Genomic DNA, 13,898 nt, shown 5'->3' with positions numbered 1-13,898 from the left:
ACTAGAATATGGAAGCTTCCTGTGGCAGCTTGGATGATTTTTCCTTTCTGTGTCATTCACCGCTCTATCCCAACTCCTAGCACAGTGCCCGGCATGTATGTGGTAGATGTTCAAGAAACATTTGTTGATTAAATGACTGAATCTGTGTTACACAATACCCTTCCCAAATCATCCAGCTTGGTAAACACCCTATGGACAAGGTCAATCTAAGGTAAACAGAACTGTTTCCAAGCAACCAACCAGATAAATAAAAGGAAATATATTATCCATCTTTTCTAAAATAATAAAAAGGACTGTTCACATTCCTGTGTGCTTACTATGAAGCAAGCAATGTTCCAAGCACATCTTTAGTAGGAACTCAGTCTTCTCAGCAGCCCTTTGAAGTAGGTACTGTATGGTCTCCATTTTATAGATGAAGAAACTGAGGCACAGAGAGGTTGAACAATGTACCCAGGGCCACCCAGCAAGGAAGTAGCAGACTGGGCAGCTTGGGAGTCCTTCCTCTTCCCCACTTCCGATGCCGCAATGCACAGATGTTATTTATGGAGTTAAGCTCCAGAGAAATCTGTTGGTGTTTTGTTTCATGCGAAATCCATCAGGACCCAACCTCTGATTAAGTTGCTGAGAGCGTGAAGCACATGTTCCTTTACGCCTGTTAACCTGGTTTAAAGGGCAATGGTCCTACCCATCTAATTGTCCCGCCTTCTCTCTATAAGTGCCAGTCCAACCCTGTTGATGCATGGTATTCACCGTGAGGATCTAAATTTAGGATCTGAGCAGCTAAAGTCTCTTGCCAATTTTCAGATTTGTCTCTCATTAGTCCAGGACATGGAAAATTTTAGAGGTATAGAGCTATGGAGGCTAGATGTTAAGAAGGACAGACTGATTCCTTTTAGAATAACTTAAAAACCGTCCCTTTATCAAAGTAATACATTCTCATTTTGCAAAATACAGAAAAGTATCAAGAGATAAAAAAAGGGTATCCACCATGCTGTCACTGATAATACTTTGGTGTATAGAAAGACTTTTTAAAAAGTGCTTTATTTTATCCCGTGAGCAGGAGGGAGGTAGAGGAGACTGAGTCTGTTGTATGTGTTCTACTTTCACCATGTGTCTTGGAGTTGCCCTCATTTGCTTTTCGTGGCATCTGAAGACTTGTCATTTAAGAGGTTTCAGAGTGACCTTTGAAGCTGTCCAAGTGAGCCGCTAATAGCGGCAGCAAGAGTACTGGGCCTGGAGTCCCAAGATTTATATTCAAACCCTAATTGGAAGCTTCCTAGCTGTGTATCTTTGAGCAAAGCACTTAACCTTCCTGATCTTCCATCTTCTAACTTTAAAATGAAATTAACACCCTCCTAAAAGCCCAACTGAGAGGCAAGGTTATTTGAGTTAAATAGACTTGAGCTAATGCTCACCTATAAATTCTCACTGGCTGTGTGACCTTGAGACAGTTACTTAACCTCTCCGACCTTCCATTTCTTCATCTGTACAATAGAAATTATAAAAGTATTCCCCTCACTGGATCCTAGAGAAACCCATATGAGACAGTGCGTGTAACACGTTTAGTCCAATACTCACAGACAGTAGGGATTCAATAATGATCAATTACTATTGTAAATCGTACAATTTATGAATCATGTTAGAGCAGTGTTTTTCCCACTGTGGATGGTGAAAACAATTAGTGGGTTGCCACATGCATTTTTAAAAATGAAAAAATCTCAGTTCTTACATTTAAGTCTTTAATCCATTTTGAATTTACTTTTCTATATGGTGTGAGAAAGTAGTCCAGTTTTATTCTTTTAAATGTAAGACCTGGAACCATAAAACTCCTAGAAGAAAACATAGGCAGTACGTTCTTTGACATCAGTCTTAGCGATTTTTTTTGGATATGTCTCTTCAGGCAAGGGAAATAAAAGCAAAAATAAACAAATGGGACCACATCAAACTAAAAAGCTTTTGCACAGAGAAGAAAACTATCAACAAAACGAAAAGGCCGCCTACTGAATTGGAGAAGATATTTGCAAATGATATATCTGATAAGGGGTTAATATCCAAAGTATACAAAGAACTCATACAACTCGACATCAAAAAAACCCCCAAACATTTAAAAATGGACAGAGGATCTGAATAGACATCTTCCCCATGTACCAACCAGCTTTAGGTCAAGATAGGTCAAGATTCCATTATTCCTGAAGGCTCCGCCATGCCCCATCCCAATCAGTCCACCCCGCCTACCTCATCTTCCTGACCTCTCACCCCCTGCCCCCCAGGTAATCACTGTTTTGGTTTCTATCATCCTCGACTAGTTTTACCTGTTTTTTGATCATCATTTAAATAGAAGTCTTTTATATCTGGCTTGCTCACTCCACATGTTATGTGATTCAGCCATCTTGGTTGTATCAGTAATTTGTTCTTTTCCACTGGTGGTATAGTATTCCTTTGTATGAATATACTACAGTTGTTTATCACTCTACTCTTGATGGATATTTGAGTTGTTTACAGTTTTTAGTTATTATGAATAAAACTGCTATGAGCATTCCTGGTGGATATCTAAGAGTATCTCTTGAGTGTACACCTAGGAATAGAATTCCTGGATCATGGTCCATTAGATCTTTTTACAAAAATAAATCCCCATATGAGAAATGTTTCCAGCAAACGGTGCCAAGAAAAAATGTAGCTCCCCTTGGGGAAATGGTTTGCTTCTTCCCTAACTTCTCCTTTTTGCCTAGTCTGCCAGGAAGCTCAGAGTTCAATTTAAACCTCATTTATAGCAACTTACTGACTCTTCTTGGTTAGCATATCTAAATTCTCCATTTCTCTTCAGACTTGGTTTTCTTTTTTCTATTTTTATTAACTATATATTTTTTGTAAATTATCTGAAATCCTTTTAGGGAGGAAGCAGGATATAAATACATTCAGGAAGAAAACAGGTATTTGCCTTGTTTACAGCGCAAAGAGGTTGTGAATCTCACATGAGATAATGTACATGAGAGAACATGAAACACTGAGAAGCCCGGCCCGGAGGAGTTGTCATTAGTGTGTATTCGACTCTTGAGGAGATGTGAGCTTTATCAGCTTTGTAGAAAAGGAGAATACTGCTGGCACTTGTTTTAACAGAATTTTTAAAAATAACTTTCTTCTTAACTGATTAGAAAAGTAATACTTGCCCTTTGTGGAAAATTGAACAAAAAAGTAGATAATTCTAAGTCTCACCATCCAGAGATAACTGCTATAAAAATGTCATCTTTCTTTTTTAAAAATAACTTTATTTTGGGCTTCCCTGGTGGCGTCGTGGTTGAGAGTACGCCTGCCGATGCAGGGGACGTGGGTTCGTGCCCCGGTCCGGGAGGATCCCACATGCTGCAGAGCGGCTGGGCCCGTGGGCCATGGCCGCTGGGTCTGCGTGTCCGGAGCCTGTGCTCCGCAACGGGAGAGACTACAACAGTGAGAGGCCCGCGTACTGCAAAAAAAAAAAACAAAAAAATCTTTATTTAGATATAATTCATATATCATACAATTTAGTGACTTTTAGTATAGTCCAAGAATTTGCCACCATTACTACAATCAATTTTAGCACATCTTCATCACCCCCAGAAGAAACCCTACTCCCGTTAGCTATAAGCCCGCAAGACTCCCATTCTTTCCATTCCCAGACAACCACTAATGGACTTTCAATCTCTATAGATTTGCCTTTGTGACTGGCATCTTCACTTTGCACAGTGTTTTCAAGCTTCATCCATGTTGCAGCACATATTAATACATCATTTCTTTTTATGACTTGTATTACTCGGCTGCCATAACAAAATACCGTAGACTGGGTGACTTAAACAACAGACATTTTTTTCCCCACAGTCTGGAGTCTGGATTTCCAAGATCAAGGTGCCAGCATGGTTGGGTCTGGTGAGAGCTCTCCTCCTGGTTTGCAGAAGCTGCCTTCTAGCTGTGTCCCCACATAGTGGAGGGAGTGTTCTTGTATCTCCTCCTCTTCTTATAAGGGTACCCGTTCTATCAGATCAGGGCTCTACTCTTATGACCTCATTTAACTTTAATCACCTCCTTAAAGGTCCCATCTCCAGTACAGTCACATGTGCGGATTTAAGGCTTCAACATATGGATTTGAGGGGGATACAACTCATGGCCAGATAATATTCCATTGTATGGATGTATCACATCTATGCATCTATTCATCGGTTGATGGACATCTGAGTTTTCACATTTTGGCTATTATGAATAATGCCACTATGAACATTCATGTGCAATATTTTGTGTGGACACATGTTTTCATTTCTCTTGGGTATATACAGTAAGGAGCGGAATTCCTGGGTTATATGGTAACTGTAGGTTCAGTGGGTTGAGGAACTGCCACACTGTTTTCAGAGTGGTTGCGCCATTTTACATTCCCACCAGCAGTGGATGAGGGTTCCAGTTCTTACACGTCCTCACCAGCACTTACTATCTGTCTGTTGGACTATAGCCATCTTTGTGGATGTTAAGTGGTATCTCAGTGTGGTTTGATTTATGTTTCCCTAATGCCTAATGATGTTGAGTATCTTATCAGGTGCTTATTGGCCGTTTGTATAGCTTCTTTGGAGAAATGTCTACTCAGATCCTCTGCCTTTTTTTTTTTTTTTTTTTGCGGTACGTGGGCCTCTCACTGCTGTGGCCTCTCCTGTTGCGGAGCACAGGCTCTGGACGCGCAGGCTCAGCGGCCATGGCTCACGGGCCCAGCCGCTCCGCGGCATGTGGGATCTTCCTGGACCGGGGCACGAACCCGTGTCCCTTGCATCGGCAGGCGGACTCTCAACCACTGCACCACCAGGGAAGCCCTCCTCTGCCTTTTTAAATTGGATTGTCTGTCTTTTATTGAGTAGTAAGGATTTTTTAAAATGTATTTTAGACACAAGTCTCTAATCAGAGATATGTTTTGCAGTTGCATGGGTTGTCTGTTAACTTTCTTGAAAGTGGTGTATTTTGAAGCATGAAAGTTTTAAATTTTGTTGATGTCCACTTTATTTTTTCATTTGTTCCTTGTGCTTTTGGTGTCATATCTAAGAAATCACTGTCTAATCTATTGGACCATGGACCATGTCTAAACCACTTTTTTCCACTCACTTTTTTTCAAGAGCTTTATGGTGTTAGGGATTTTATTTAGGTCCTTGACCCATTCTGAGTTACTCTGTGTATGTGGTGTAAGTTAAGGGTCCACCTTTATTCTTTTGCCTGTGGATATCCAGTTGTCCTGCAGCATACGTTGAAGAAACTATTCTTTCCCCCATTGAATGGTCTTGGCACCCTTGGTGAAAATCAGTTGACCATAAATGTAATAAATAAATACATAAATTTAATAAGTAAGTGTTCACTTCTGGATTTTCAGGTCTATTCCATTGATTTATATACTTAACCTTATGCCAGTACCACCCAGTCTCAATTACCGTTGCTTTTAGTAAGTTTTTAAATGGGAAAGTGTGAGTCCTCCAACTTTGTTCTCTTTTTTCAAGACTGTTTTGGCTATCCTGGGTCCCTTGAACTTCCAGTTGTCATCTTTCATGTCAATCTTTCTGAAAATGGATCTCTATCTTTAAGTTTACACTGGAGAGATCATACTTCATAGCAGTTATTTTCATGTATCCTTGCTTTTTTCACCTAGCTTTACATGGTAAACATATCCCCGTATATTATAAACTTATTTTACATGATGAGCTACATAATTTTTTTCTTATTGGTAACTTCTTTCTAAGTTTCACCATTATAAATATTGCTGCCATGGCTGCCTTCATTCCTAAGAGAATTTAATTTCATTTGTGCAGCTATTGAAGATATTTTTACATATTGAAAACGTCACTCTTTTAATTCAAACTTTGAGATGATTTCCTGAGGAGCAGTAGAATAGGGACAGGCAAATGAGGTGTCAAATCCCACATCTGCATCTTAGAAAAGTCACTTACCTTTCAGAGCCTCAGTGTTCTCATCTGAAAATTGGAGATAATAATACCTTCAGAGACTCGTTTTGAAGGTTAAAGACAACGTAGGGATATATGACCTTGTACAACACCTGACATATTGTAAGAACTCAATAAATAGTACTTATAATGATTATTATTATTTTCATCATTGTTGTTGTTATTGTTGCTAGCTATATTAAAGTTGCAACAGGCAGCGGAAATGGAGCGGTCTACCTGTGAGGAAATGGTGAGGTGACGTTCATGTCTTTCCTATCAGCCTGGGAATTGCGGTCAGAATGAGTAGACATTAAATGTTTTCTCACATCAGCCAAAGAGAAGTGTTTCGATATCATGCACCAAATAAATGTCCATATTCCTAAATATTTGTTTGTATCTAAGATCAGTGTCTTAGGATCGTTTCCCAGCAATGGCTGTGAGAGGGTTTAACCCAATTCATGTAACTCTTGAAGATATTGTTTGCATATTGAAAACACTTATCTTTCAATTCAAACATATATTATCTCCAAGAGAGCATGGCTGTGTCTGGCACGTTCGTCATTTTCGGTCTTTGAGTCAACAAACACAATAGGTGCTGGCAAAGGAAGGCAAGAAGGAAGGCGTCAGACCCCAAGTTATATTTTGTTATATTTTGCCTAGGAAACGAGGCAAACAGCGGTTTGAACCCTGACGAGGACCGCCATTTATTAAGCACCTGTTGCATCTGCTGTGTGCCAGGCGCTCTTCTGGCGGATTTGTGTATGTGATCTCAGTTAATGTATTTAAATATCAAGATTGCCCTGTGCAATAAGATCCGCAAGGAGCCCAGTTTTATAGGTGAGGAAACAAGCTTTGAGAGGGTTAGCGACTAGGCCAAGGGCATGCTGGTAGTAAGTGCTAGAGACTGGATGCAAATACTTGCCTCTCCGATACTAAAGTCTGGGCATCCCCACTGACTTGGAGAATCCTTTATATTGCTGGAAAAGATGTGTGTCCTTTTGACAGTCTGGAGTCTGAGAGAGAAAGGCCTGGGGGCTTCCAAAGGAAGCTAGAGTAGGGTTTCATTCGTTGGTTCAGCCAAGATTGATCGAGCGCCTGCTGTGGGCGCAGGACTGGACCTGCCAGATGCTGGAGGTTCAGTGGAGAACATAAGCCAACATGTTGTTCTACTCGAAACTCAAGCCTAGTGGGGAAGCCAGACACTATTCCAATAATCACGTGAATCCACGATTACAGACTGTGACGAGTGCTCTGAAGAAGTTCAGGCTGCCTCGAGAGACTTCAGCAGGGGGTTTGAATAGGTTCCCCTAGAAATTAACTAGATGTGAATGGCAGGGAGGGCTTTTGGATGAGGGAAGGATGGAGGCAAAGACCCTGAGCCTGGAAGGGGGACTGAAAGAAGGCCTGAGCGATGAGAGCAGGGTGTGAGGCACCGGGGAGCTGGGAGGGAGCAGTGGCCTCGGGGGACTTTGGGCTTGATCCTGAGGGCAGCAGGGAGCCTTTAAAGGGCTTTAGCAGGGCAGTGGCATCATCAGATGGGCTTTATAGAAAGATGAGCATGGCTGCAGGTGGGAGATGGATCGGATGACCTGGTAGCAGTGGAACTGGACAGAAGTGGATGGGTTTAGGAGACATTTAGAGGGTAAAAATGACTAGATGATATGAGTGATCCTTTCTAAAAAGTAGTTTTGTTTGGGGGTCAGTAAGTTTCTCACCAATGTCAGGGCTTGAAAAATTCAAATTTTCTTTTCAGTACACCAGTGGGCTTCCTATTAGAAAGAACTCTGTAGTTGAAACTCTTGGAATGTTACTTCCCATCTCCTTCTTTTAAGGTTTGATAAAGTTGGCTTCGTCATCGGGGTTTCTTGACTGGACCCCTGTCTGCCTCGCGTTCTGGACCAACTACCAAGATAATGAGTGAATACTGCCCCAGTCCCTAGTTACAGATTGAAATAGTTTCTCAATTAATTATTAGCTTGTTACACTCACAGAGGAGCTATATAAAAATAAACTGGAGGATCTGTTTCCATTTCACTTAAAGGCAGCATTCAATATACAGGGCTTCTGCCAGTCTGAACTGGATGAGAACTGTTTATAACCCGAGTTCATTCAAAATGCCTGGGATATTTCTAAAGGTTCAGTCTTGGCAGCAGCAGCTGAGAATGCGGAGATAAATAAAAAAGTCATAAGACACGGCTGACAGGGTTCTTCTGTGTTCATTCACACCCCTGACTCCCTAGGCTTTTGAAGACGCAGAATTTAGAGGACAGCCTACTAGATGGTGGCTATTTAAGCTGCTGTGCTAAATCTCCAATCTTGATGCTAACGCGAAATGGAGCTACCCTTGTAAATTCAGATGTAAAAAGAAAATACTAATAGATGTATAAACACATGAGTATGACGTAAGCTCACTTACATAATTTAAAGAAAATTTGTTTTAAAAAAGCATATTTTCCAGCTTTTCTACAGCCACTGCATTGCCTATATAATTAAGAAATAATTTTATTGAGCATCTACCATGTGCCAGGCAATGGGTACCATCTCATTTCACACTCGCAGTCTCCTGAGAGGAAGGTCTTACTGTCCCCATTTTATGGGTGAGGGAGCTGAGGCTTCAAAGAGGTTAAGAGACTTGCTCAGGTCACCCAGTTGGTAAATGATGGTAAAAGCCAAGTCGCCTGGCTCCAGAAGGTGTGCCCTGAGCAACTAAGCTGTGCTCCAATGGCCCCATTTCTTCCCCTGTTGGAGCCTCAGTTTCCCTCATCTGTGAAAAACATGGCTTTTATTAAATGTCTCTCTTTCCAGAAATCAAGATCCTTTCCAGGGTCAAAACTTGATGTTGAGATTCTGTTTTAATATAACTATTGTTGTCACTTCCAGCACCAAATGTTTCCATTTAAAATGCTGCCTTCCAGGAGACTTCGCCCTGAGTTTACATTGTTTAGAAGTCAACAACAGTAATTACTGCACGTTCAAGACTGTCACATCTGCCCCAGTGCCTTGTGGCTTCCAAGTTGGCTCAACTTTCCTCAAAATAACACAGCCCAACATCTGGCACAGTTAAGAAAGGGGGGTAAACATACCAGACTATTGACATTACCCTCTACACGTCAACATTTCTTTCTTTTTAGAAAGAAAATCTTCCATGACATATTCTTCCAGTGGGGACGTGGAGGGTTTTTTTCATATTTTTTTTCTATATTCTTCAGATTTTCTATAATGACTATGAACAGATTTTATAATTGAAAAATAATCTTATTTTAAAAATTCAGTCCAGTAAAAACAGAAAAAAAAAAAAAAAAACCTTGGTAATATATATTGTACACTCCCCTACCTCCTAATTGGAAAGTATACAACCTGACTTTAAGCTCTGTTGGATTATTCTGGGTGGTGATAAGGGACCCCAATTCATACTCTGCATTAGTATGACATGATGGTTAAGACCATGGATTTTGGACTCAGACCAGGCTTAGAGTTCTGGCAGGGCCATTTATTTAGCTCTGTGACCTTGGGCAAGTTGCTTAGTGTCTCTGAGCCTTAATTTTCTCATTGGTAAATGGGAATAATGATAGCATCTACCTCCCAGAGTGGCTGGGGTGATTAAACAAGATGATAAATTTGTGTAAAGCCCTGAACATAATGTCTAGCATTCAGTAAATGCAAATTTTCTACTTAATAGTGTGATACGGTTACTAATCTGTTTCAAGTGTGGAGCCCTCAGGGACTGTCAGGCACCTTAGACTCTGCCCTGGATCTGAATGAAAACGTCCTCAGATTTTGATGCCTATTCTCTTCCTCCCCATTTTCCTATTTTATTTTATTTATTTAACTTAATTTAATTTTTTGTTGAGGTCAAACTCACAGACAGCAGGATGCCCTAGTCCTAAGTGTACAGCACAGTGAACTTCTCTGTATACACACACCACGTAACCAGCACCTGGATCAGGATGAAGAAGGGTCACCACAGAATAGTTTTGCTTATTCTCAAACTTCACATAAATGGAAAGAGTATGGACTCTGTGCCTGGCTTCTTTTGCTGGCTGTTACATCTGGGAGAGTCAACCAAACTGTTGAGGGCAGCAGTAGTTTCCTCTTTTTCACTGATGTGTAGTATGCTTTCCTGTGAATAGTATCACAATGTGTATGTCTCTTATTGATGGACACTTGGGTTGTATCCAGTTTTTATGAACATTCTTGTATATGTTTTTTGGTGGATGTAAACTCACTTCATTTGAGGATTAGCCAGGAGTGGAACTGATGGGCCTGAGAGTATATACATAATACTTAATTTGGCAAGATCCTGCCAAATCATTTGCTAAAGTGTTGGCACTGTTTCCCATCCCCACTACCGATGCCTGAGCATTAAGTTGTCCTGCATCCTCACCGACACTTAGTATGATGAGTCTTTTTCGTTGTAATCATCCTGGTGGGTGTGTAGGGGTCTCACTGTGGCTTTAATTTCTGTGATGCACACCTTTGTGGTGCTTACCAGCCATTGGGACACAAATTCATTTCTAAACTCAGTTATGCTCTGAGGAAATCTGGTAGCTCAGCTTGCCCGAATTACGCTTTAAGGATGGACACACACGCTCCGAGAGAGGTCTCAGAGACACTCCTGCAACTGAAACACCAGAGTTTGGGGCACACATTCCAAAACATCTACACTGGCTTCTTCTGCTTACTTTCAGATCCTTGGCCATGTTTGATAGCTGAGCTTGCAAGATAACTAACTAACGTTCAGATGATGAGTGGCATGTTATAAGTTTTAAAAGATGCTAAGTGAACTCTTTAGCCGCATTTCAGCCTGATTTCAGCCTGTATTTCTACAGGCCACTCAGGGGAAAAGAAGTCACATTTGTTGAATACCTACAACGTACCAGTCCCTGCACTGGGCACATTCGGTACATTATCTCCCTAATCGCATAAGGACTCCGTGAGGTCGAGATTATTTTACTTAGTTCAAACGAGGAAATGGGGTTGGGGCTGGGGTCACCCAGCTAGCAGATGGCAGAGCCAGGATTTGAACACTGGGTCTGCTTGACACCAAAGGCTACCCTTCTGTGAGCAAGCAAACTGAGGGGGAAACATTACTTTTCTACCAATTCCCCAATCAGAAACTGTTCCTAGCATACATTTCATTAATATTTTTTCAGTGGTCACCTCTACTAAGGCAACTTCACCCTTGAGTGGATCTCTCCCTGGGGTCTCCCAACAGTGGGTCTGCTGATACTGGGAGGCCAGCTCCCCTGGGACTCCCCAGCTCCCGACCTCTCCTCCTCCCTGCCTCTCCCCACCTCTGCGGTCTGCCTGACCGCAGTAACACCGTGTACACGTTGATGCCCTGACAGTCTGTTTATCTTCTGTCTGGTATATTTTCTGGTAATTCTTTTAGAAAGTTTTCCCCAATGGTATAGCGATGCACGTGGACGGTAGACATTTGGGAAAACAAAAATTCACCCATTTCTTTTTAATCGTTTTATCTATATTTAGTTTTTTTAAGAGTTGAAATGCTGGGCCACCACTTAGTTGTGAGTGTAATTTTATTTTTTACAGGGTAGTCACATTTAAAGGATGTATTATGAACATCTCACTCAGGACTAAACATAAAATGGGAATCACTTGTTTTCAAGAAAAATAAACTTTTTTTTCAGAAAAGCAAGAGGGAAAACAAGGGCAGAGATGACTGAGTGAAAGAACCTGGCTTCCACTTTACCTTTGGAGCCATCAGCTTTGTTGGCTTTCAACACCACCAGACAGAAGCCACAGTGTCCCCCTTGGAGACACTGTTCACTTTTGGAATGGAGCAATTTAAAATTTGCATCATCAAAATTTATAGGAATTTTGTAAATTCCACTGTCGTTTGCTCTTGGCAGGACTCCTTGTTCCTTCAAACTTTGCAAGAGCACATTTTGAATGGTTTCATCCTATTTTATCAAGTTTATAAATTATCAGGGATCGACTCATCCCACAGGTGTTGGGCGTTTTGGTCGTTCCTAAACTGTCTCTGTGGGAAGAGATGTGGGAGCAGCACCTTTTGTTGCATCTTCATTACAGAAATCTTCATCTCCCTGGGGAGAGAGACCGCGACCCTGTGGAGGTTAAGGGCATGAATGCAGGAGCCGGACAGCCCACAGTGTGACCCCAGGCTCCTTACCTAACCTGCGTGCCTGTCTCCTCATCTGTACGGTCATCGGGGAAAATAACAGCACGCACCTCACTGCCACTTCATATGCGCGAAGCGCCCAATAAGTACCATAGAAGTGTTGTCTTTTTACCCGGAATCCTAAAAACTGGGTGCTAATTGGATAAAAATATATTTTAAGCAATATCTATCTATCTGTCTGACTTGAGGGTGTGAGCCAGTCTCTTTGTAACCCCAGGACCCATCTGTGTGATGGAGTCACATTTACTGAAGCAGCTTCTCTCTTTGGTGTGTAAGCATCTCTAATTCCCTGTTAATTTTCCTGCCTCCCCCTCTGTGAGCTTCTTGAGGTCAAAGACTGTGCCCTGAAAATAGTAATAGCTAATATGTAGTGTGTGCTTCTCTGGATCAGACTCAGTGCTGAGCACTTTGCGGGTCTCGCCCCTCCCGGGCCCTCAGGAGGCAGGGCCCCGCTCAGAAGTGGGCCCTCAGGAAACGGGCACTGAGTGATAGCTGAGTGATAGAGCGCTCTTTCCCAAACTTGTCACATCGGAAGGATCACTCAAAGCGCAGAGGTGGTGGGTGCTGATTCCCACTCACTCATCGAGATTCTGATTATCAAGGTTTGAGGCAGGGCCCAGGAATCTGTATTTTTGCCCCGGCTGGTCCTTTGTGCCGAGGCCACATCTGGGCAACACTGAATGAGTAGCTGGATGACGCTGTGGTCCCTGAATTTCCTCCCTATGTCTTAGGCAGCTTCTCTAGCCATGTCTGGGGTTCTCAGCTCTGTCACTGAGTGACACAGGAGAGCGCGGGGGGCAGTGGAGAGGAGGAGAGCGTAAGCGGGTCTCACTAGTATGCAAGACCTTTCTTGTCACGCTGCCTTTAACTGAAGCTGGAGGGCTGGTGCATCACTCTGGGATCTTCCTCTCTCTCAAGGTCTTCCGTAACTGGCTCCGCACCAGTCCGCCAAGGGGTACCAGGACAGCATAGGGCCATGGAGGCAGCCGTGTGTTGGTGCTGGAAGCCAACCACAGTGATGTCTCCAAACTAAGGTGGAAACTGGGGTCTTTCATCTCACTGCCTGCTCCCCTCCACTGCCTCTTCCCTTGCTCCTTCCTTCTACTGAATAACCTGCCTGTGCAAGGTTCCACCGAGACCTGGAGGAGAAAAACCACTAAGGAGAGACGTTATCTGCTTCTTAATTTTTAGCAAAGTAATCCTTGTACATGGTTCCCGTGGTTACGGGTATATAGGATAAAACAGGAGGATGAATGAACGTCATCCCTGTCACCCTCTTCTATGGTAGTCACTTTGAGCTCTGAGCTGTTCCTCTGGGTGGTTAGGGTTAGGGAAAAGTTTAGACACTATCTCCTGATTTCCTGATGTGACAGATGAGAATTAGCTCACTTAAATCCCATCCCCCCCTCCCAAGAGTTAAATTGCTCTTTCCCGTTCCTTAATTAGTTGACTTTGTAGTTTCAAGTTACAGACAACCATCTTTATTTCTTCTTACCTTTTCTTGGGAGGAGATGAAATAAACGTATAATAGCGACCATAAAACACAGATAGCTATAAAGCAAACACTCAGGTAACCACCATACCAGTTAAGGAAGTGTAACACTGTGAACACTTTTAAGGCTCCCCCTCCCACCATGAAGCCACTTACCCTAACTTCTGTGATAATCGTTCTCTTGCTTTTATTTAGATTCTCTTCATCTTTATATGCAACCCTCTACATTTAGATTTGCTAGCCATAGAGTCACACTGTATGTATTATTCTGTGCCTTGCATCTTTTTCTTCAATACCATAAGCT

The 13,898-nt window shown here is 42.2% G+C and overlaps 2 protein-coding genes across 2 annotated transcripts in view; one reads left to right on the top strand and one right to left on the bottom strand.

The window, feature by feature from the left end:
* Positions 1–13,898, top strand: part of IQCK (IQ motif containing K) — a 125,704-nt gene that overhangs the window by 108,173 nt on the left and 3,633 nt on the right. The window lies entirely within an intron of this gene.
* GPRC5B (G protein-coupled receptor class C group 5 member B) overlaps positions 1,723–13,898 on the bottom strand; it is a 38,073-nt gene continuing 25,897 nt past the window's right edge. Inside the window, exon 4 of the mRNA XM_067706502.1 lies at positions 1,723–3,460. Within this exon, the coding sequence (XP_067562603.1) occupies positions 3,437–3,460 (24 nt within the window). The 3' untranslated portion in view covers positions 1,723–3,436. The remainder of the gene's footprint in view (positions 3,461–13,898) is intronic.

This window comes from Pseudorca crassidens, chromosome 15, assembly GCF_039906515.1.
Source record: "Pseudorca crassidens isolate mPseCra1 chromosome 15, mPseCra1.hap1, whole genome shotgun sequence".
Classification (NCBI taxonomy): Eukaryota; Metazoa; Chordata; class Mammalia; order Artiodactyla; family Delphinidae; genus Pseudorca; species Pseudorca crassidens.
This window is presented reverse-complemented; position numbering and strand designations above follow the sequence as displayed.